The sequence below is a fragment of the Dendrobates tinctorius genome, unplaced genomic scaffold (genome assembly GCF_039654945.1).
Source record: "Dendrobates tinctorius isolate UK_male_01 unplaced genomic scaffold, ASM3965494v1 ptg000147l, whole genome shotgun sequence".
Taxonomy (NCBI): domain Eukaryota; kingdom Metazoa; phylum Chordata; class Amphibia; order Anura; family Dendrobatidae; genus Dendrobates; species Dendrobates tinctorius.
This window is the reverse complement of record NW_027361814.1, coordinates 9621429-9646007: the sequence shown is the minus strand read 5'-3', so window position 1 is coordinate 9646007 and position 24579 is coordinate 9621429. Positions and strand designations below refer to the sequence as shown.

The window sequence follows — 24579 nt, the reverse complement described above, 5'->3', positions numbered from 1 at the left end:
TTTAATATTGCTTTGCATTGATCAAGTCTTATGAGTTCCTACAAGCACAGTACTGAAATGTAGAAAACAAGGCGATGTGTCCTGCCATATGCTACGGTATACATGCCATCCCCACTACCAGTACTTTCTATCATGTTGGAACAACATAATGAGACTTGACTCACGCTGTTAAAATAAGGTCTTGTCCTTGTCAAAGTGTCCAGATGATAAATTGTATAAACCATGTTCTGAGTCACGGCCTTCAGCAATGTACCCGGACAATGAGTATGATCATAAATGTAGATTTATAGCACTAACACCCCCGTCAAGGCCTTGTGGAACCACTCGCCATCTTACATTTATTTCAGTATCATTGCTGAACTATTGCTATTATAATGCATGAAAACCAAAGAAGGAGCCGGAGCATAAGTTGTTATACGTGGAATGTGTAGGAGCACCTGGGTTTTATGTGCAGATTTTCCCCACAGAGTTGCATTACATGTGGAAAATCAGAAGGTAAAATAAAGGCACCTGTGTTTTTAGTGAGATTCTGCAGCATAAACACACTAAAAACACATATAATCCACACATGCCTGCATCACTGAAGTTTTGTAAAAGTCAAATACCAGGAAGTATAAAAAACAAAGCAGCTTTATTTAAAGCCTGACACGCCAAAAAAAGACAAATAACCTCTGCGTCAAAAACGTGAAAGAAACACTCACAAAAGTAATGAAATAACACATGTAGCCGAATAGGAGCAGAAATTCTGCAACGTCATAAACTCCAATACTTATGGTGGGAATGGAGCCTAAGGCCGGGGTCACACTAACCGACGCAAAATACAGTCCGTAGTTTACATGTGTAATACGGACGAATGACCCCTAAATAGTGCTCCGTATGTCATCCGTAATCAAGGTGTGGTCGCGTATTTTTGCGCATGTCTGCATCTGTATGTAATCCGTATGGTGAGATTTTCTCGCCAACTTGCAAAATTGACATTTAACAGTTTTGAGGCCTGCTAACTATTTAAATCATTAGTCTGCACCCTATTTATTGGCTCTGTAGCAGGTGGCTGCCTCCATTCTGGCCATTTGTGAGCTTGCTTTCACGAGGTGTGTTGGTGTTCTTTGTGCAACATGGCAGACAGTCTGAGTTTCAGCACAACTGAGCAGGTTCTCTTCCACTGGCTTTTGTCACGCCGCTTTGGTCAAACAAACCCAGTGATAGTGGATCCGCGGAGGAGGAGACGCATGTGGGTCCATCCACTTTTGAGGCAACGACTCACAAGAGGTCATTTTCACCGCCTCTATTCTTCTCTGCGGGATCATCCGGAAATTTTTTTTTAATACTGTCGCATGAGCCTTGCAACATTTGATCGACTCTTGGAGACAGTGCGCCCTGGGATAACCTTTCAGGACACAAGGATGCGCAAAGCTATATCTGCAGAGGAGCGACTTTTACTCACAATACGGTATGTACTACACAACCACATTCTCTATGTTCATGATATGTTGCCAAAAGTCTGTGTATTTTATTATTTGGGTACCACTTTTTGCCCTCATCTTAGTCCACATATATTTAAGCTTATGGACCAGAATATTATGTGTATTATGTACTGAATATCCTGTAGTCATTATGCTTGAAAAAATATGTGTGTTAGTAGATATAACAAATTATAATGTTTTTTATGTTTTTAGCTGTTGTTGTACAAAATGTTGGATTCTAAATGTTCCATTTCTGTTGTTCTACAGCTTCCTGGCCACTGGCCTGTCTTATGCCGCCCTCCACCATGAGTTTCTGATTGGAAGATCAACCATATCTGGCATAGTCAGGTCAACATGTATCGAAATCTGGACAAGACTACATCAAGTCATCATGCCCGAGCCCAGGATGGAAGACTGGTTGAGGATATCAAGGGACTTTGAGGAGGACTGCCAGTTTCCTAATTGTATTGGGGCCCTTGATGGCAAATATATCCGGGTGCGTAAGCCGCCGAACTCTGGCTCCCAATTCTTCAATTATAAACAATACTTTTCTGTTGTATTGTTGGCTCTGGCCGACCCTCAATACAAGGTTATAATTGTTGACATTGGGGCCTATGGAAGGACGGGAGACTCTAGAGTCTTCAATAATTCCATTATGGGTCGGCAGGGGGGTTACTTCCAAAATCCTTTTTTGATGTGAGGTAAGTTTCAACACTTTGTTTTGTTGAACTTACTCATTTGCTGCTGCTCCTCACGTGGCCGATCAACAAAATCGTGGAACATCTGCGCCTCCATGACGCCTCCTTTCTTGCCCGGTCGGCATGATGGGCATCACATTGGTCCCATATTTCCGGGCGCTCCTGCACTAGAACAATCAGCACCTCCACATTCAGGTAGTAGGGTGCCATGATGCTGTACTCCGTGGAGGCGTACTTCCTGGATGTCTGGAGCGCTTTTTGTGCTAATTAGCATGTCTAAGCTTCCTGATAATTGCTTGGACCATTTCCTGTCACCTGCCAAAGTTGTGCGTATTTCTCGCAAGTCACACATCTGGTCCGAGTGTAATGCGTATTTTTAGCGCACCCATAGACTTGCATTGGTGTACTACGGGCGTAGTACGCTGACAATCGCAGCATGCTGCGATTGGCACGGACTGTAGAATACACGCGAGAAATATACGGCTGATGGGAGCTACCCCATAGAGAATCATTGGTCCATGTGTAATGCGTGCTTTTAACGCCTCTCACTCGTCCGTATTCCTCTCTAGTGTGACCCCGGCCTAAGGCTTTATTCCTGAACCAATAGAATACAAATGCATGGGCCATGTACATACAGTGAACAAGTCGGTATGACAGTGTTCACAACACCATTGGTTTCTATTGGTTTCTTGCTTCTGCAAGTTTTTGGGAGGTCTCCACCCCTCTGTGAGCCATGCACAGGCTAGGTCTGGCCTGGCGAGGTACCGAGTAAATGCACGGTGGGCCCCGAGGGTTGCTGGGGGCCCTTTAAAAATGCTGCCCCTTTAAGTGCGTGGGCCCTTTAAAAGCGTGTCCGATGATTTGAAGGGACGCGCGCGTGCACATACCATAGCGCGAGGCGGCGCGGGCCCGGCATACCCCCGTCTGAGGCACTGACGCGGCGTCGGGAGACCCCCTTGCTGGCTCTGGGTCTCTCTGATGACTCACCCAGCCCCAGGACCTTGCCACGTGACGTCAGCGCTGTTCTTGATGGGCGGTGAAACGCCCCGCGCTCTGCTTTCCGGCTCTGTAGCTGGCTGACTAATAGCATAGCAGCCAGCGTGTGAGAGAAGAGGACACCGCCGAGCTCCGCTCTCCCTGCTGCTGCTCTCGCTCCTACTCTGCTCTGGTCCGGTGAGTAGAGTCTAGTGAGTGGGTGACGGGTGGTCTGTGTCCCTGGAGAGGAGGGGAAACAAAGTCTCCATGGTAGAGGCCAGAGGGGTCCGGAGGAGGGAAGAGGGGTCAGGAGGAGGGAAGAGGGGTCCGGAGGAGGGAAGAGGGGTCCGGAGGAGGGAAGAGGAGTCCAGAGGAGGAAGAGGAGTCCAGAGGGGTCCAGAGGAGGAAGAGGAGGCCAGAGGGGTCCAGAGGAGGCCAGAGGGGTCCAGAGGAGGAAGAGGAGGCCAGAGGGGTCAAGAGGAGGCCAGAGGGGTCTGGAGCAGGAAGAGGAGGGAAGAGGGGTCCGGAGGAGGAAGAGGAGGCCAGAGGGGTCAGGAGGAGGGAAGAGGAGGCCAGAGGGGTCCAGAGGAGGCCAGAGGGGTCTGGAGGAGGAAGAGGAGGCCAGAGGGGTACAGAGGAGGAAGAGGAGGCCAGAGGGGTCCAGAGGAGGAAGAGGAGGCCAGAGGGGTCTGGAGCAGGAATAGGAGGCTAGAGGGGTCCGGAGCAGGAAGAGGAGGGAAGAGGGGTCCGGAGGAGGCCAGAGGGGTCCGGAGGAGGCCAGAGAGGTCCGGAGGAGGAAGAGAAGGGAAGAGGGGTCCAGAGGAGGAAGAGGCCTGTGCTGTATACCATGTGCTGCATACCTTGTGATGCTGTGCTTTATACCATGTGGGGCTGTTCTGTATACCAATGGGGGGCTGTCCTGTATACCAATGGGGGGCTGTGCTGTAAACCAGGTGATGATGTGATATATACCATGTGGGGATGTGCTTTATACCATGTGGGCCTGTGCTTTATACCATGTGGGGCTGTGCTTTATACCATGTGGGGCTGTGCTTTATACCATGTGGGGCTGTGCTTTATACCATGAGGGGCTGTGCTTTATACCAATGGGGGGATGTGCTGTATACCAATGGGGGGCTGTGCTGTATACCATGTGGGCCTGTGCTTTATACCATGTGGGGCTGTGCTTAATACCATGTGGGCTGTGCTGTATACCAATGAGGGGCTGTGCTGTATACCAATGAGGGGCTGTGCTGTATACCAATGGGGGGCTGTGCTGTATGCCATGGTGCTGTGCTATATACCATGTGGGGTGTGCTATATACCATGTGGAGCTGTGTTATATACTATGAGGCTGTGTTATATACCATGGGGGGTACATTATACATTATATTCTATGGGGGAGGCTGTGTTATGTAATATGGGGGGCTACATTATATTCTATGGGGAGGTGGGCTGTATTATATTCTATTCGGGGCTACATTATATTCTATGGGGGTGCTGTATTATCTTTACTATATTCTATGGTGGTGATCGCATCATTCTATGAAGGGGCTACATTATACTATATGAGGAGGCTACATTGTATTCTATGGGGGGCTGCATTATATTTTATGGGGGGCTAGATTATATTGTAGGGGGGCTTTATTATACTTCATGAGGAGGCTACATTATATTCTATTGGGGCTGCATTATACTATATGAGGAGGGCTACATTGTATTCTATGGAGGGGCTACATTACACTATATAAGGGGCTGCCATATATTCTATGGAGGGGCTGCATTATACTATATGAGGGGGGCTGCATTATATTCTATGCAGGGTTACATTGTATTCTGTGGGGTGGCTACATTATGCTCTAAGGGGTGGCTGCATTATACTATAAGAGGGGGGCTGCATTATATTCTATGGGGGTTACATTATATTGTATGGCAGGGCTGCATTATACTCTGTGGGGTGGCTGCATTATGTTCTATGGGGTGGCTGCATTATGTTATATGTGGGCTGCACTATACTGTATCGAGGACTATGGGGAATACATTAGACTATATGAAGAACTATGGGGTGCATTATACTATGGGAAGTGAATTGTACTACATGGATGACTGGCGGTCTATTATACTATATGGAGCACTATGAGGAGTGTATTAAACTATATGGAGGACTGAGCAGTGTATTTTAATATATGAAGGACTGAGGAGTGTATTATACTATATGGAGGACTATGGGGCAGAATATATTATATGGAGGACAATGGGGGACATTATATTATATGGAAACTGTAGATGTGCTGCTGATAACATGATACTGTATGGGGACAGATTAATCCATTAGTGATTGTTCTGTCCCCATCATTCTTTCTCAGACGGTGGAAAGAGGCCGGGAAACAAGTGTTGAACGACTTCAATATTGTCGATCACACTGATTCAGCGTCCTGAACTCAGAGCATGTAACTACAACCGAAATGCTTCTGTGAGATGTGCAATATGTTAGCATTTGGGGCCCCATTTTAAAATTGGCCTAGGGCCCCACTTTGCCTAAATCTGGCTGTTTTAGGAAGTTTCGTCCCCAGCAGTTCGCCCCCAGCAGATTGCCCCTGGGTGTTTCACCCCCAGCAGTTCGCCCCCGGATGTTTCGCCCCTGGATTTTTCGCCCCAGCAGTTCGCCCCCGGATATTTCGCAATATAGGCAAAACATGGCAAAACAGGGTACACACATCCGGGGGTGAACTGCTGGGGCGAAAAATCCGGGGGTGAACTGCCCGGGGTTAAAAATCTGGGGGCGCAATATCCGGGGGTGAACTGCTGGGGGCGAAAAATCCAGGGGCGAAACATCCGGGGGCGACCTGCTGGGGGCAAACATCCGGGGGCGACCTGCTGGGGGCAAACATCCGGGGGCGAACTGCTGGGGGCAAACTGCTGGGGGCGAAACATCCAAATCCCAAATCTGGCCCTGGCCATACACATGACATGATGCAGCATCACAGATCACAATGTCTGCCAGTGCCTCCTAGATAAGATACACACGCACCACACTCTTATATGGCCTAATATATCATATGAGGCCAGTATACCGACCGTACAAACCGCACTATCATCCTCCTGTATGCCGTACATAGGCAGAGAGTGCGGTCTGTACAGAGGCAACACTCTGTATGTCTTATAGGGGGCCTAATAGGAGGCCAACACTCAGTATGTCTTATAGGGGGCCTAATAGGAGGCCAACACTCAGTATGTCTTATAGGGGGCCTAACAGGAGGCCGACACTAAGTATGTTTTATAGGGGGCCTAATAGGAGGCTGATAGTCTGTATGTCTTATAGGGGGCCTAATAGGAGACTAACAGTCTGCATGTCTCATAGGAGGCTTAATAGGAGGCTGACAGTCTGTATGTCTTATAGGGGGCGTAATAGGAGGCCGACAGTCTGCATGTCATATACGAGGCCAATATGCCGTACATACCGCAATATCGGCATCCTATATACTGTACATACCACACTCTCAGCCTCTTATAGAAATTATCTGTTATAGGAGACCGAGAGTGCGGTCTGTATGTGATATAGGATGCCAAGAGTACAGTGTGTACGATATATAGGAGGCTGAGAGCGTTCTCTTTTGCACACTGTACAGCTTGCTAAAAGGCTCACGTTTTAGTGGAAGAGGCCAAAAAATGAACACATAATAAAACCATTTATGGTAGCCATGGGGTGGGCCCCTAGAGTCAATTCCCCTGGTGGACCCTAGGCACCCCAGTCCGACCCTGGCCATGCACATATATATAGCCGTCTCACACAGCATGCCCACATCAGACATTACCTCTCTGAACCCTGCTCATGCAAGTACTGTTCACATGGTCAGGTTTTAAATACATTGGATAGGACTGCTCTGATGGGTATACCTTGGCGTTGGCAGAACGACTTAGCATACATTTTTTGCAAAAAATGTATCAACTAAATACTCTGTTTTGCTATCATCTTTTTACTAGCACTTGCTGTTTATTGTTGAAAAAAAAAAAGAATATTTTTTCACATTTGTTGTACTGTGTTTCTCTGTGTTCCATTCTATAAAGTATAGCTTACAGCGTTTTCTTACAAATATTATTCTAAGTAGACCAATGAAATATGTTCTTTCATTGCATTACATGGTTTGCAGCTGTTTCATATATCTCCTTTGTTAAGCAAATCTATTACATCCTTAAATCTCATTCATTTAGGAAAATAAGGATCTTGGAGCCGTCAGTGATCCGCGACCTCCAGCAACCCCAGCAATCATGCGTGTGATACCACACTGCCCTCTGGTGGACAAGTCCCTCCTATGTTGTACAGGTCACAAATCACTCAGCATTCATACCTCGTGATGACTTTCTGTTCTTTTGCTTTTTGCTTTCTGATCTTGAATGAGTTTGGTCTGTTTTTGCCAATCTTTGAGAACTTCTTTATTCCTTACAAGAAAAATATTAATTATTTGACGTTTTAATGAAACAGAAAACAAAAAAAGGGCGTAGAAGAAAAGTGTAAGAGTCATTTGTGGGTTTAATGTGCCTTGTCCGAGCACATTTATGCTTCCTCGCTATATGTGTTGTGTATATGGTTGTACTGATGTATGGAGCCTCTGTAGGTCCTATGGAAAGAAATAGAAATTTTCACTCATTTCTTCCTATTATACTTGCTTTGTATATTTTTCTATGATAGCTGATTATCTGCAACCTATTAAGTTTGGGAGTAGGACCCTATCGTTCATTGGACCTGACAACATAAGGTATAACTTTGGAGTGGGCTGGTTGCCTTCATTAGGGAAACAAATGTATTTTTCAGCTTTTTTTCTGTAGTGTCATTTTCATCTGAAATAATTCTTACCAGCTTCATAACACAGATTTATCCACCCTTACCCTTACCTTCCAGTTCCCACCACCTAGACCGCTGCCGCAAACATCTGGTCCACCTATGCCATTTGTCTGTGTAGGGGATGAAGCCTTCCAGCTGTCAGAACACCTTTTGAAACCGTACTCTAGCAGAGGATTGACAAGACCAAAACGCATTTTTAATTACCGCCTCACAAGAGCAAGAAGAATGGTTGAATGTACCTTTGCTATTCTGACAGCCAAATGGCGGGTCCTATTGACTGCGATCAACCTCAAGACAGAAACTGTGGACGAGGTGATCAAAGCGTGCGTGGTACTCCACAATTTTATTATCTGCAAGGAACCCATTTCCATTGAGGACACCTCTGAAGAAACCACCTTGCAAGATTACCATGACATTACCACTAGAAGTTCTGTGACGGTTTCAGTAATGAGGGACAATTTTGCACTATACTTTATGTCACCTCAAGGCAGAGTACACTGGCAGGATGACAGAGTGTGAAAGATTTGTGCCCTAACCAAACTTGTGTACCTTCTGGACCAACAGTATATACCTTTGCCAACCAAAGTTGGCTATCTTGTCATGGTCTCTATTTTTAGCTTTAGGCCACAGGTGTGTACCTGGTTGTGTTTTATGCAAAGTATTTCACCTTTTAACAAAAGTTGTGTACATTGTTAGGAAATCACCAACAATAAACACAACTTTTTAGGTGAAATACTTTGCTTCAAACACAACCAGGAACACAACTGTGGCAAAAAGCTAAAATTTACCCACAGTTATATACCTAGTTTTGAATACCATTTCACCTTTTAAATACCCTGTATTTAACCTTTTTCGCCGCAGAAAGAAATGACAGACAACCAGTGTAAAATAATTTAACTTTTATTGAAAAATGTTTTTTTTAGTAAACTTTTTTAAAATTTTAATAAACTTGTTTAATAAAGCTTTGAAACCATAAAACTGGTCATTTTTATTTAAATACACACATTATAAATCTGTGTAGTGTGTGGTGGAAATACTGCTGGAGGGGCTGCGGGACACTTCGACACTGGGAGTGTGGAGAGAGGACTGGGATCGTGGTGGGGAAGGAACAGTTAGAGGTGAAGGTGTGGAAAAAGCTACAGAATGGGTGGACATGTGGGAAGCAGAAGAGGTGGTGGGCGGTGGAGTGGAGGGTTGGGCAGGGACTGTAGGAGCAGATGATGTTGATGGCAAGTTGTATGGGGAAGGAGTTTGGTACGGGGCAGGTTGCTGGAAGTGGGGAGATGTCTGGTACGGGGCAGGTTGCTGGAAGTGGGGAGATGTCTGGTACGGGGCAGGTTGCTGGAAGTGGGGAGATGTCTGGTACGGGGCAGGTTGCTGGAAGTGGGGAGATGTCTGGTACTGGGGAGGTTGCTGGTACTGGGGAGTTTGCAGGTACTGGGGAGGTTGCTGGTACTGGGGAGGTTGCTGGTGCTGGGGAGGTTGCTGGTGCTGGGGAGGTTGCTGGTGCTGGGGAGGTGGATGGTATGTAATAGGAGGGGGAGGATGGAAAGTGGCTGGAGGGGGTGTAGATGTAATAGGAGGGGGAGGATGGAAAGTGGCTGGAGGGGGTGTAGATGTAATAGGAGGGGGAGGATGGAAAGTGGCTGGAGGGGGTGTAGATGTAATAGGAGGGGGAGGATGGAAAGTGGCTGGAGGGGGTGCAGGTGGAGGAACTACTGTGGTGGGAGGAGGAGGTTGGGAGGTAACTTGCTGGAGAGCAGCGTGGCATGAATGCATTACATGCATCTGCTGGGCAGGAGAGAGTGTTTCCATGCGCTCCACAACAGACCTGAAAAAGGTGTGGTGTGGCGAAGATCTTGCTTCTGAATGCATGGTTTGCAGAAGTGTCTTCACCTCCAGAATGCTGGAGTTGATCTGCTGATAGCCTGCGGAGATTTGCTCTGACAAGACTTTTAGACAGTTCTGGAAAGATGCATTCAGATGCAAGAACTCTGGCGCATAACTCTTTTCCTGACCCCTCTGCTGCTGTCGCCCAGTACCCGCAGGTGTACTAGAGGTGGCAGGGGCAGAAGGGTGGGGTAAAGGGAAAGCGATCTCCTCACCAGCAGCTTCATGTAATGTAGGCGGCCACGATGCTCCTGTGCTGGTGGATGGGACAGATGGGTCGAATGTGTGGGAAGCCTGGGAAGGTGCAGATGTACCGGGGCGGTCGAAGTGTCCCTCGGTGCCGGTCTCCTCAGGGATCGCCTCAGAAGGGTCCAATCGTGCAGGCTCCCGAGTGCTGCTCACCGTGCTGTGGAATAAAGAGAAAAAAAAACAATTAAAATAGTGACATGGTATGGCCCTGGCTGAAAAAAAAAAGTTACATCTAAACATTTTTTTGTCACATGTGGTGTGTAATATTTACCTTCTGGTGAGCATTGTCTCCCGGAGGAACGACAGGGCTCGTGCGTACTTGTACTTGCTCCTGCGTCCTCCAGATCCACTCGGGGCCCGCATCTCTTTATTGAACTCCTTCTTGAAACGATCCCTCACAGACCGCCACCGCTTCACAATTCTCTCCCCTGAAACGAGAAAGGACAAAGTGGTTAGTATACAACATCAGTGTTTCCCAAACTCCAGTCCTCATGGTCCCCAGGGGTCATGTTTTCAGGATTTCCAAAGTAAATAGAAATCCTGAACACATGATCCGTGGGGACCACGAGGACTGGAGTTCGGGAAACACTGGTTTAAATCAAGCAACCGGTACTGTATATACTTACGCTCTTTAATCTGGGCCCGAGCTTCGAGGTCCTCCCAGCGGTCCACAAGGAGCGAACAGATTTCCTCCCAGAGTCGTCGGGTAACGATCAGGTCAGCGTGGCGGCGGTCAGCCATATTCCAGAGCGGCTCCCTTTCTCTGACGAGATCGATGAGGTGGTCCACATCGATTCCTCCATCCTCACCGTCAGAGTCGGGAGCATGCTGTGAAGGCTGTTAAAGAAAAAGACAAAAATAACATAATTAGCCTCCACAAAAGAAATGAAATAAAAAGTGCAAAAAAAACAAAGCAAAAATATTTATACTTACACGCTGGTGACCGCCGCGTTGCTGTCGCCGACGACCCTGGGAGGCACTGCGAGGACCTCTTGGCCGAGCACCAGATTGGGAAGACTAGAGAAGAAAACAAAAAATGTTATGTCTTTGGATGTAGGCATTTGTTTGCTGTGTGTGGTCTGCAGAACATTGTTTTCTATGTGTTGTGTGTAGTGTGATGTTGAGTTTCTGCGTTTGATGCAAAAAACTTACCAATTGTGAGCCCACTCCAAGTGTCTGTCCACCCCTTCCTTCTTCTTCTGGGAGCTCCTCTTCATCTTGTGATTCCTGTTTTGAAATAAAAGGCAATGATTACACATATATTACAGAGATGATGGATTTTGGAAATAAAAACTTACCGTCAAACGCTGACGATGCGAGGGAGGGCTCCCAGAAGATGTGCTGTCTTCCTCATGGCCAGACTCCATGGCTGTGGGTGGTGTTTCTGCTGCTGCCATTGCTGCTGCTGCTGCTGCTGCATCTATTGGGCGGCTGTTGAATAAAGAGAAACAAAAGGCCAATGAATATCTTGCTATTCCATAGCCCTAGTTTGGAGGAATGGGGGATTTGATAATTACCGTCTCTCATCTGCTGGTGGACTCCCCTCCCGTTGTTCAGCATGCTGCTCCATTTGGGGTGGTGCTGATGGTGCTGCTGCTGCAGATGTCTGCTGCCTTCTCCTGCTCCTGGTTCTTGGCTTGGGTGGCATGTTGGGTGTGGCTGAGGGTCCCATTGTCTTGCTTTTATATATGTCCTGTGGGCAGAGCTACTGAGCATGCTCAGACCAAAGAAACCGGATCCGGCCGCCGGATCCGGCTGTCGCCGGATCAGGCGCATTGCGGCGCTCATAGGCTTTCATTGTATGAAAAAGCCGGACACGCCGGATCCGGCGTGTCCGGCTTTTTCGCCGGAGACAAAAAACGTTACAGTAGCCGTTTTTTCCAGACGCCGGATCGCGTCACATTGCCGGATCCGGCGAAAATCGGATGAAACGCATGGCCATCCGGCTCGATCCGGCTCTAATGCAAGTCAATGGGGGGGAAACCGGATCCGGCATTGCATTTCGCCGGATCCGGTTTTAGTCAAAAGCGCCGGATCGCGCCTGACGCCGAAAACCTGATGTGTGAAAGAGGCCTAATTGGTCAAGGTACTATAGTCCTGCCATCTCAATGACAGAGAAAACATACTGAACACTACAGCTAGTGGGTTGAAACACAGTGGCCCATCCTGCTCTGCTAATCATCCCAAAAAAGAAAAGAAATAGAAATTAGCCTCTGCAGAAAATAAACACAGTCATGAACACAGACCTGTGTCTGCCTCCTACATGACACTAAGCTAAACTGAGTAGCTGGATGCAGGTAGGCCAAATGCAGCCTGTGGGAAGAAGATGACATTTTTTTCCTTTTAAGGTGCATTATTAGTGTCAGGCTCCTGTGGCAGCAGACTTCACCCCATGATACCTGTGTCCTCCAATGAAGCGGCCGAGAAAATATATACTTTTTTTGTTTGTTTTTTAAACCTATATATTCTGCCAATTGGAAACATAAGGAAGGAGATATTATATTAATAGACTGCATAGGTTTTATGTAAAATAAAAAAAATATATACAGCACTCTTTCCAAAATGTCAGCTTTCTGTCAGTAAATAAAAATATTCTTCTCTATGTTCAGATGCTGTTCAGACATTGTTTAAAGGGAATCTGTCAGCAGGTGTGTAATCTAAAGATAGCAGGAGATAGCGGCTACAACACTGAATTCAGGGATGTGTCACTTGTAAAACCATGGATACCTAAGGTCCTGTAATGCCTGCACATGAGGAAAGAGACATAGTGAATCAGAAGAACTATACTACATTTCTAATTGGAGGTATTTGCTAATATTACTATTCTAATTACACCTACTACATATTGGGATAGGATTTTGGAGATGGGAACACCCCTTTAAAGTAACATGTGCGGCATATCCACTACGCTGTGTTATGCGTGGTATAGGTGGCTCTTTTAAACCTCGTGCCTCGCACTACCCCTTTGGGTTCTGTGCTAGTCACTGTACAGGGTATTAGATTTTCCTTTGAGGAGCCATACCCAAGTGTTATCAGGATGGGGCACAATCATTCCAGGCTTTCAGATGCTTTTTCCAATAATTGAAAATCAAGTTAGATCACAAATTAAACAGTATGTCTCGTTTCTTACACATTGGACCATCCCTATGTTCTTAAAAATGTAGCTCAAATAAGCTGATCACAGATTGTCCCACTGCTGCGACCCCAGATATCTGATGTAATTTGTGGGTAAACCTGGTAGCAAGTGTTTAAAAATGATTCCCAATTTTATAAAGGGTATGCATATTGCTAGGATATGCCGTCACTTTATGATTGACCTCCAGCACTCCTAAACATCCCAAAGCACTGGGTCACCCTCTGTCTTCCTGTGCAGAGATCCTCGGCCACCCGGCTGTGCAGGGGACTGCCGCTGACCCCATACGATTATAAGGTGGGAATAACCCTTTGAATTCTGATACAATGACACCAACTTCATTACAGGGTCCTCAATTATATCTATAGACTGTCCGTGTCATACAGGTCCTCCAAACAGAAAGAGCCTGGTTTTTTGACCCATCGATGGAGCCCATGAATTGGAGAGACTCAGAATGACCTAATTGGATACTTAAAAATTGGTTTCAATGCAATAGTCCTTGAGGATAATATACGAGTCTCGTGCTATCATAAAGACATATCCGTGAGTCATAACTCACCTTTGCTTCTGAATAAAATTGGCCAGCCTTTCCTTCTCTTCCGCCTGCCTGTCAGATGCTGATTTTCTTCTTTCTACAAGCAAGGCATGTCTATAGGAAATTCCCCCAAAAATAAAAAAAAATCTAAGTCAGCAGTGATTTCTACAGTAAGACCCAGACATGGCGTTGTCTTTAACATGCACCGGTTGAGGAATGAATTGCTACGTTCCCAGCAATGCGGACAGCTGCTGAAATGTACGCGCTGCCGTCCTGACTGTATAAGATAAAGCAAGGTGTTAAGGCCCCGAAAACCATAACCAAAGCCTAATAACTGATATTACAGTCTTCTCATAATGACAAGTAGAGGAATGCGTGATCGGTATTTCTATTCTCGGTAATGGTCCATGGAGTTTAGACCTTAAAGCGGTGCTCCCACCGTAGACATTTATTGCATCTTCTGAAGGGGACTGCATCTGCAATAAAAATCTATGGTGGGAAAAAATTGCCTCCTCATATACTGTGTATAAAAAAAATCTCTTTTTTAAATTTTGATAAGCAGCAAATCTAGGGAAATATTTCTAGAACAGTTTCAATGAAAAACCCAATTGGCAGCGCTGCACTTCAAATGGTTTTTCAATGACGAGGTTTTCCCTATTGTTAAAGGGTATTCCCAAACTGATCACTAACTCCCGATCCACTAATACTGATCGCAATGGGTCCAACTGCTCGGACCTCGGGCGAAACGGAGAAGGGGGCTCGCTCTAGATCCTGGGAACCCGGGCTTTGCCCTGTCTTGAATGGAGCAGATGTGCACATGCTTGACCTCCGCTCCATTCATTGTCTACGGGATCGAACATGCGATCATCTGCTCCATCCAAGTCAGGGCATAGCCTGGATTTTCAGGATCCAGAGCCCAGTTTTTAAAAGTTATCCCCTATCCATAACTTACTGATTACTGCTGGTCCGACCACTGGCACCCTAAGTGATCAGTAAGTTATGGATGGGGGATCCATTGTCTCAGCATTGGTGCAGTGATCGATGGCACAGTGCATTTGTTTTTATATGACTTTGGGAGGACCGTTGTTAGTTTGGGGAGGAGCGAGGTGACTTGGCTGTGGTCCACGGTCAGGCCCGTTGGGGCGCCTTTCATATTCCCTATCCATGTGTTGGTTGGATTGTGGGTGTCCATTGTCTGGCTCCAGAGCTGGAGACTGAGTCCGTCATTGACACATGTACTTCAGTGAGGAGAGATGAAACTGCACCATTACGGCCCCGTGTGTACACTAGCAGAACAGCTCCAGCATTATGGGGAAGCCTAAAATTCCTTAACACACAGCAAAATACATCACAACTTATAAGAAAATAATCCAGTGTGAATGCAGACAATGATACAACTAATGGAAAGGGTTAACTGCTTGTCAATCACGATTATAGTGTAACTTTTGTACAATTCTGACACATAAATGGTTGTCCTTCCACTTGTTCTGACCAGTCCTAAATTAACTGGGATCATTACATGCTTTTATAAAAATGCAAAATGTCTCTTCAGAGAGGAAGAAGACTAGAGACACCTATTGGAAGCAGCGATACTAAAAGTCAATATCGACCCTTTAACGAGCCTTGCAATATGACTTTGCCTTTTATCCTAACAAGAATCTCAGTTTCCAGACGGTGTTTCGGGGTGTTGCCCCTCATCAGTGTAAAGTGTGAGATCTGATTTGTCTGTATGAGAGGCTAAGACTGGGATCTAAGAGGTAACGTTTCTCCTTGTGGAGAGTGACAAGCCCTGCCACGCTTTTTAAAAAAAATTGTGAGATGTGTAAACTTGGCTTACGCCATACAACTGAGAACAACAAGTATATTTCACCAACACCCCATGTCTCGCCCCTGTTTAAAAAAAAGGTAATCTTTCATGGTATAAGTAGCTGGTGAGACTATTTGCAGGACTCCATTGCTTCACTTTTATAGTCCCAATGTTACATGGAGTTTACCTTGATTCAGTGAGAAATTTCCACCCAGTTCCCTTTCCTGGGTCCCGCACGTTCTGCGGTTTCCTATGACAATTAAGAGGCTCATTCTGAACCATCTCTTCTAGTTTATGTTTCAGCATCTCAAAGCGTTTCATTTCTTCATTGCTTGACCAGTCGCTGGAGAGATCCATGCTGGACCTCAACTCTTTAAGATTCAGTTTCTCGATAGGAGGGAATTCTGGTGGAAGCAAATGTGGAAGTGATAATAATTCAGTGATAATAATAGCAGAAGAATCACAACAAAAGAGGACATGGACAGAAGAAGGTCCCTACGCGAGAACAATGTATGGGCTCTTTGCAGTTCAATAGCTCATCATGGCCCCCAAAAAGTCATGTTTTCAGCTGCTTTGGTGATGGTAGTGGGCCAGTCTAACTTTTGGGACATTGCAGCAATGGTATGATACAAACAGGCCTAAGACAAGGTATTTTGTTGCCCTAGGCAAACAAAGTCAATGGTGCCCCATTGGCATTAACGGCAAGGCGCTGCCGGACTTCTACTGCGTGCACAGTCTCCAACATGGCGCAGGCTAGAAGTAGCCAGCGCTGTGATGGAGTTACTGGTGGAGCAGGGAGCTGATTACAGCTACGATTATAGCTACTCTGCTCCTGTCCTGGGAGAATTCTTTAAAGAGGCCGTCTTCTACTTTTACATTGATGGCCAATCCTTAGGATAGGTCACCAATAGGGATGAGCGAATAGCTTCAGATAAGAGCTTATCCGAACAGTTTGAGCGGTTTCCGAATAGCTGCATCGGGAACCCTGATACCTGGAGCGCTCCCGATATCCCCAACAAACAGGCTCTCCATACATGTGTTGTGCATGTCACACAGCCGCGACACATGCAGCTGCGGTGCCGAACCACTGATTATCAGGAGCGCTCCAGGTATCCGGGTTCCTGATGCAGCTATTTGGAAACCGCTAAAACTATTTGGATAAGCACTTATCCAAAGCTATTCGCTCATCCCTAGTCACCAGTGTCTGATCGGCCAGGGTCCGACAACTGGCACTCCCGACGATCAGCTGTTATCGGCAGCCACCGGCCGGAAGCACTTACTTGTGGATCTCACCGTCTGCTTTCAGTGGCCGGGGCTTGATACTACACATCCGCCTCCTATTCTAATCAATAAGGGGCGCATGTGTAGTACCCTGTGGCAGCCACTAGAAGTATATGGCGAGTTCCGCAAGCAAGTACTTCTGATCGGCGTCCGCTGACAAAACTGATAAAAGCAGATTGGTGGGGGTGCCGGACCGTGACAGATCAAACATTGATGATCTATCCTAGAACTAGGTCATAAATGTAAAAATAGTGGACAACCTCTTTAACTTTGATTACGGGAGAAAAAAGCAACAGCTGGATGAGTGGTAGACACAAGGGGGCTACACATTGCGTAAAAGGGGAGAAAGCATAACTAGGTACTGATCAAAATTAAAGGAAACCTGTCACTAGATTTCTGAATGTTAAACCAATACCAAGATCTTATCATGATAGGTCAGTGTCTCCCAAACTCCAGTCCTCACGGCCCCCAACAAGTCATGTTTTCAGGATTTTCCCAGTATTGCACAAGTGATGGAATTATCATCATGGCATCAGAAATCCTGAAAACATGATCTGTTGGAGGCTGTGAGGACTGGAGTTTGGGAAACTTTGCGCTAGGTAATATATTTCTAAACATTTCCCTTTTAAACTTAGCTACGGTATTTCACGGTGCAGGATAAAAAGACATTATAAAATAGTTCGGTATACTTAAATTGCTGACCAAGATCCAACCGAGTGGTGTTGGAGTAGTGAGGGACCACAGTGTCCTTGCTGATTTTTGAGCAGCCGACAACAGCCCTGACTTTTATGTCCGAAGGCGGGGAGATTGGAACGGCGCCGGCATGGGAGGCGAGTATAGGTGTTTTTATTTTAACAATCAGATTGAGGAGGGGCTGTACTGGTAGTGGACAACCCCTTTAATTGTTGAATTATCTGTTACTCTTTAATGTCTGATATAGGTTATACATGTTCCCTTTCAAATTGGAAACTGCGGTGTAATATGTTGGTTCAAAAGAAATAAAATTATCATTATTATTTTATTAGACGTAAAAATAATAAGTGCCAACATATTGTGCAGCATTTTACATCTACATGTTGGGTCAGGCAGAAGCAGGGAGCCTGTGAGGTGCAGTTTTTGGCCAATCGCAGCACAGCAGGAAGTCTGTGAGGGGCAGTTTCAGCCAATAGCTGCAGAGCAGGAAGTGATGTAAGAGAAGGGAGCGCCATTTACCAACTTCTGTTGTACAGCCCAGGAATATGCAACAGTGGTTGTTGCATCGGTTCTTGTTATAGCAGAAACAGTTGTATTGCTTCTAAGAAGGAATACTGTGTGATATCCTGTAGACTGTGAGCCCTCGCGGGCAGGGTCCCCTCTCCTTATGTACTTGTGTGTCCCTTGTCTTACACATGTTTACTATACTTGCCTATATTTCCCCTTTTCACATGTAAGGCGCCATGGAATAAATGGCGCTATATAAATGCATAATAATAATAATAATAATAATAATAATATGGCGGCACAAGAGATGAAGGAGGAATCGATGTGTAGGACCCTGGTCCAGCAGCCAGGTCAGTACTCCATGGCCGCTAGTCAGGAGCTCTATGAACCGCCTCCTACCTCCCGGCATCCATGGCTCCCTTTTCAATGCATCTTTCTGGGGTGATGTAATATTTGCGGTGAGATTTACATATCATGTCGCTTCAGACCGGCTAATCAATAAAGGAGCTGCGAATTCCAGCAGGTAGATCTTCAGCAGATAAAAAGTACTGACCTGGCTACTGGATCAGGGACTTACAGATTTAGTCACTCATCTCTTGGAGGCACCGGAATACAGCATGCCCATAGCAGTACAAGGTCTATGTATATGGACCTGCCATATGTATGGACCCTAAGGATATACTCGTATTCCAAAGTGCTATATTTTCCTGCCATCTCTACAAAAAATGTGACAGAATCATCCCCAAAACGGACAGCTGTGAAGTATGTACAACTGACATTATCATATAGTGGAAACATGAACTGAGTCAAGTTTGAAGAACAGAAAACTATAGAGGCAGCGGGAACATAGAGGTGAAAGGTTTCTACTGTGCAGATCCTCTGTTCTGTAGGTGTGTAACTAAAGTCTATACCTCGGCTCTAAAGCTCGGTAACGGCCATCTCATCTTACCTGATATACCAGATTCATGATCCTCCTTCTTACAGGAACGTAGAAATGATAATATGGACGCAAGTCCTTTGTGAACAATATCTTCTGGTGGAAACTCAAGAGGACAATGCCTAAGATTTAAGGCTTTCAGTGTAGACAAGTTCCCTGCCAAAAAACAAAAACAAAAGCAAAAATGTAACATAAGCTGCATTCACCCAGCCATGTGTTACAGTCCGTGATTCCCGGAACCGGCCCTGGCTCTCCTGACCCAAACTCATTAGCCTCATCGGCTTTAATGACGCTGTAAAGATCAGGTCAGGAGACCCATGGCCGGTGAGTGCACCACAGTCCGTATTTGGACCATGACACTCGGGTGTGTGAATGTGGCATTAATAAGGATTAAAATCGGAGAGTCCGAGAACACAAATTGTGAAGGTGTTGTCTGTGCGCTAAAATGAAGTCTTCAACTTGACTTTGGACACGGTTTTCCTGATGGCTCCGTCCTGGAAATCATGAACGTGGACGCTAATGGGAAAAGAGCCTTAGCCCAGTAAATACCAGTGCAGATCTGTTGGCTTATGATACTGTATTTAAGGGCAGCACAAAACTGTACAGGGACAGGTACCTAGTGGCCAAAATGGCACACAATAATTGTGCCAAATTATGCCATGTGGCTACCAGGAGCTCTTAAAGAATTCAGCAGATACATGAGCTGAGTATATTGATGAGAATTGCTCTCCCCCCACCTCTTCCCATCTCTCATGGATTATCAGAATATATACATCAGCCTGCTATTCACCTTCAAAAGAGGCGCTGGGAGGCAGTGGGAGCCTTCTTCTCATCCATACACTCTTCTATCAGCCATTTTAAAGGGAATCTGTCAGCAGGTTTTTGCTATCTAATATGAGCGCAGCATAATGTAGGGCAAGAGAACCTGATTCTAGCGATGTGTCACTTAGTGGGCTGCTTGGTCCAGTTTTGATAGAATCCCCATTTTGTCTGCTGTATATGTAGCAGCACTCACAAATGCTGAGCTGTGAATAACCCCGCCCTCACCCCTGATTGGATGCTTCCTGTGTACACTAAGCAAGCTGCCAATCAGTGGTGGGGGAGGGGTTACACAGATTAGACGGACTGGCTGGCACGTGAAACCTAGTCCTGTAGTGATATTCTCCTGCTGATAAATCACTGATTGTATTGAAACTACAGCACACAGCCTAATAAGTGAAACATTATTAGAATCATGCTCTCTTGAACTATATTATGCTTTGTTCAGATTAAATAGCAAAAACTTGCTGACAGATTCCCTTTAAACACACTTGTTATGCTATTTTAGCGACTAGGATTGTGATGCTGTAGCTGTAACATGCTGCCTATACATAACACAGCATATTCAAAAGAAAGATCCACTTGGTGACCATCATTATGTCTTTTTACTGACCTGAGATATAAGACTAGCATTCTCCAATGGGTAAAAGCACAGCAGCTGTCAGCTGTACACTATAATGGACACCCACCTGTATCATGTTGGCACCGACCATGTTGCTTAACCGCTTAGGTGCTGCTGTCACTAGTGACTACGGCATCTAGATGGTTAACAGAGTATGTGGGGGCTCCCTCTTTAACCGCAGCAAAACCCTAACAAATTTTAAGGACATTTTACAGATGGTGCTGATTTAAAGCGGACATGAGGGAAATGTGATTTATTGACTTTATTTTGTGTGGTGTGATTATTTGGATTAAATGGATAATCATTCAAAGTTTGAAAATTGCTCATTTTTAATTTTTTTTATCAAACTTGATACTTTTATAAATAAATGCAAAACATATTGACCTAAATTTACCATTAACATAAAGTATAATGTGTCACGAAAGAAAATAATCTAAAAAAAAAAAAAAAAAATCGCTGAGATACAAACTTATTGGTGTATAAAGTGACACTGGTCAGGTTTGAAAAATGTGTCCTACTCTATTCTAAAAATGTCCTTACGCTATTCTGAAGATAACATAAAATGCAACAGTGACAAAAGAGTGCAATTACAAAGAGTTTTCCATGAATTATTACATATTGATGACCTACCCTAGGATAGGTGATTGATATTAGATCAGTGGAGATCTGACCTGGAGCCCTCAACGATCAGAGGTCGAATGTGCAGCTCCATACACCGTGTAGTGGCCATTTTTGGGTACTGCAGCATCAATATTTTACTACTACACAGTGTATGGCGCTGTCGTGTTCCTCCACCCTAAACTATGTATGTCTGGCCGCTGCAAACAGCTGATCGGTGGGATTCAAAGACATACTGAAAGGGAGTTTAGATTGTGAGCCCCATTGGGGACAGCGATGCTAATGTGTGCAAACTGTAAAGCGCGGCGGAATTTGTTAGCGCTATATAAAAATAAAGATTATTAAGATTATTATTATTCCATGGTGTCAGACACCCACCCATCCGATATTGATCACCTATCAAAATTCATCTTTAATCCTACTGCTACTAACCTCCAGCCCTTGCACTGTCTAACCTGCTAATCCCACCACGAAGGCGCTGAAACGCATAAATCTCTGCAGGTTTTCATAACGCGCCAGCGAAAAGAAAAACAATATTATATTGTCACAGTATGAAATACATTTGGGCGACTGTCTGTATAAGCAAATTTCTGAGCGGTGAAACACAATTGCCAAAATGCATTAGCAAACATTCATGCTCAGCAGCACAGAAAATGGCTGCAATTAATCTTAACTGTTACGACATCGAGAAAGAAAAAGCGGGGAAACCGTAGCCCGTCAGAGTCAGGGCTCAGCAGATGGAACTGGAACAGATCTATTAATGGCTTTATGGAAGTTTAAAGTACTTAGCGGGATTAAAACAAAAAAGCTGGGTGTTAATTTAAAATCTGCTCGCTGCTTTCAACACAACAAAGCCGCAGCCCCCAGCGGCGGACCTGCCGTACCGGAGATCGGGGGCTTATTTCACCGTCTAGAGTACAAGTAGCACAATGCGTAGAATCAGTTTTAGAAAATCAGAAATGGTAAATTGTTTTCGTAGTTTGTCTTTTTATTTGAAAGAAAACGTACTAAAAGGCAGCGGAGACATTCGTAGGCACAAAGTTCTAATAAAGGGGTCCGAAAACATTACTGACGCCTATGATTTGTGTCTTGGAAATCAAAGTGATCAGCACTTACAGGGCAACCACTGTAGTCGCTTGTACATGGCCCCTGTGCCTGAGGGATCTTACCGATACATCTATGTCCACACTGGCATAATAGCTTCCGTAATAAATGGTGGCGTATTCAAGTTGAACCAAGGATATATACTCACAGCATACAGAGGGAATATAATAAACTTACATCCTCATCCCCACTGGACACCAGGGAATATAATATGCTCATCATTAGGAAAGGCCAGGTGATGCTAATTTCCCAGCTGTATAAAAACGGAGCCTCCTCTAACTTTGTGCCAAAAAACAGAAGCCTTGGGTTCTTCTAAGCAGCTTTCTAGCACTCTGAAAATTAAAATGGTGGAGGCCCACAAAGCATGAGAAGACGATAAAAAGATAGCAAAGCGTTTTCAAGTTGCCCTTTCCTCAAATGTAGTTCAGAAATAGCTGTCACCAGGAACAGTGGAGGTCAAGATAAGGTCTGGAAGACCAAATAAAAATTTCAGTGAGAGCTGCTCTAAGACTGCCAGAGAGGCAAAACAGGAGCCCCGATTGACTACAAAAAAATGTTCAGAAAGATTTAGCAGAATCTGGAGTTATAGCACATTGTTCCACTGTTCAGAGACACCTGCACAAATATGGCCTTCATGGAAAAGTCATCTGTTATGAATGGGTCACCGTGGAGGATGGCAGGAACAGGCTAAGCCACCAGAAAACCAGAGAGGTTGGTAACTAAGCGGATTGCGGACCCCTGATCCTGTCCACACAACTAGCAGTAGCCATGGAGCGTACCTACGATGCCCTAGACGCCTCGGCACAGCCGGAGAGCTAACTAAGCCTAAAGCAAGAAAGGGGAAATCTAAACTGCCCAGGAGCAGACCCCAAAGGAATAGATAGCCCCCAAACATATACTGTCGGTGAGACAAGATGAAAACACAAACGCAGGTAGGAAAATAGGCTGAGCAAACGATGGTGCCCAAACTGACTAGACAGGACAGGAAAGGAAAGACACTGCCTGCAATCACGCAAAAAACCCTGAAAAATCCAACATGTCTGATGTACAAAAAAACAATGAAGTCACATGACTTCACCCCCACTATATCAGCACTCCGGTATGAACTGGAAGCAAAGCAAAAGAGACCAATATAACAGGGGACTGAACAAACTGACACAGGCTGTAACATATGGATCGGTGGTCCAGCACAGCCCCCAGAGGAGCAAACTGAACCCGCACAACAAGCAGAGAGAGACAAAACCAGATCAGATGCAAAGGATTAGCAAATGAACCACTTAGCTGAACAATGCAGGATCAGGGCAGGAGACATCAGACCTCTGAATGCACAGGAAAGTAATCACCAGCAGGGATTGCAGGAAGTCTGCAGACTTAAATACTCCAATCAGTAACCCCAAATCTCCAATTGTTGTCATCATCATCATCAGGTGGCAGACCTCTGTCAATCTGGCCAGCTCCACTACCTCCAGTAACCACCGGAGGGAGCAGGGGGAGCTTCGGCTCAGAAGTCGGAGCCAGGGAATTCACAACAGTCATCACAAGAAAACCTCTCGAGCATCCTCACCATAAAATGTAGCATTAGGAGTGTGCAAAAGAGCATCTCAACAAGCTGGAATCTCACAGAATTGGAAGAATTTTGAATGGATGAAAATCCCTCAAACAAGATTTGAAAGACTACTGTCTGGCTACAAAAATTGATTACAAGCTGTGGTACTTTCAAAAGGGGGAGCAACTAGGTACTAACCATGCAGGGTGCCCAAACTTTGGCATCGGCTCATTTTCCTGTTTGTAATTTTTAAAATGTAAAAGATGAAAATATTTTTTTTGCCTAAAATAGAGAGGAAATGTGTAATCTTTAACTTTAGGCCTTTTTGGCTTCTTTTACATTTACCGTGTTTTTGCGGGCCGTTTTTGTGGCCCCAATAGATTTCAATGGGGCCACAAAATCGGCCCGCAAAAAATAGAGGGAGCGGTGTGTGCCGTATGGCCGTGAGGGCCGTATTTGCGGGCGTGAAAAAAGATCGAGCCTGCTCGATCATTTTCATGGCTTACGGACACGGCCCCCATTGAAAATCAATGGGGCCACAAAAACAAACGAAAGTTTGTTTTTGCGGTGCACCGTCACTTCTGGTTTTGCGGAACGTGGTTTTTTTTCCAATACTTCTTCCATAATATTGGAAACATTAAAAAAGTAATCCGCAAGGTTTTTGCGGTCTGTTATTGCGGCAGACCTTGAAAATTGCGGCGATACGGCGCGCAAAAACGGGCCGCAAAAAAACCGGTAAGTTTAAAAGTAGCCTTAGAGATCATTTCATCTTCGACCTCTTAACTGTTCACAATAACAGTAATTTTGACAAGGGGTGCACAAACTTATACATGCCACTGTATAACCACTGTACACAGAG

The 24579-nt window shown here is 45.3% G+C and overlaps 1 protein-coding gene across 6 annotated transcripts in view; it reads right to left on the bottom strand.

The window, feature by feature from the left end:
* LRRC27 (leucine rich repeat containing 27) overlaps positions 1 to 24579 on the bottom strand; it is a 321234-nt gene that overhangs the window by 13356 nt on the left and 283299 nt on the right. For 5 of the 6 annotated variants that reach the window (XM_073546396.1, XM_073546395.1, XM_073546393.1 and 2 more), the window contains 4 exons: positions 19024 to 19167; positions 15781 to 15997; positions 13811 to 13900; positions 7486 to 7576 (listed from right to left, as the gene is read on the bottom strand). In XM_073546396.1, coding sequence (XP_073402497.1) covers positions 7486 to 7576; positions 13811 to 13900; positions 15781 to 15997; positions 19024 to 19167 — 542 coding nt within the window. The remainder of the gene's footprint in view (positions 1 to 7485; positions 7577 to 13810; positions 13901 to 15780; positions 15998 to 19023; positions 19168 to 24579) is intronic. The other variant, XM_073546397.1, reaches the window with a different exon arrangement.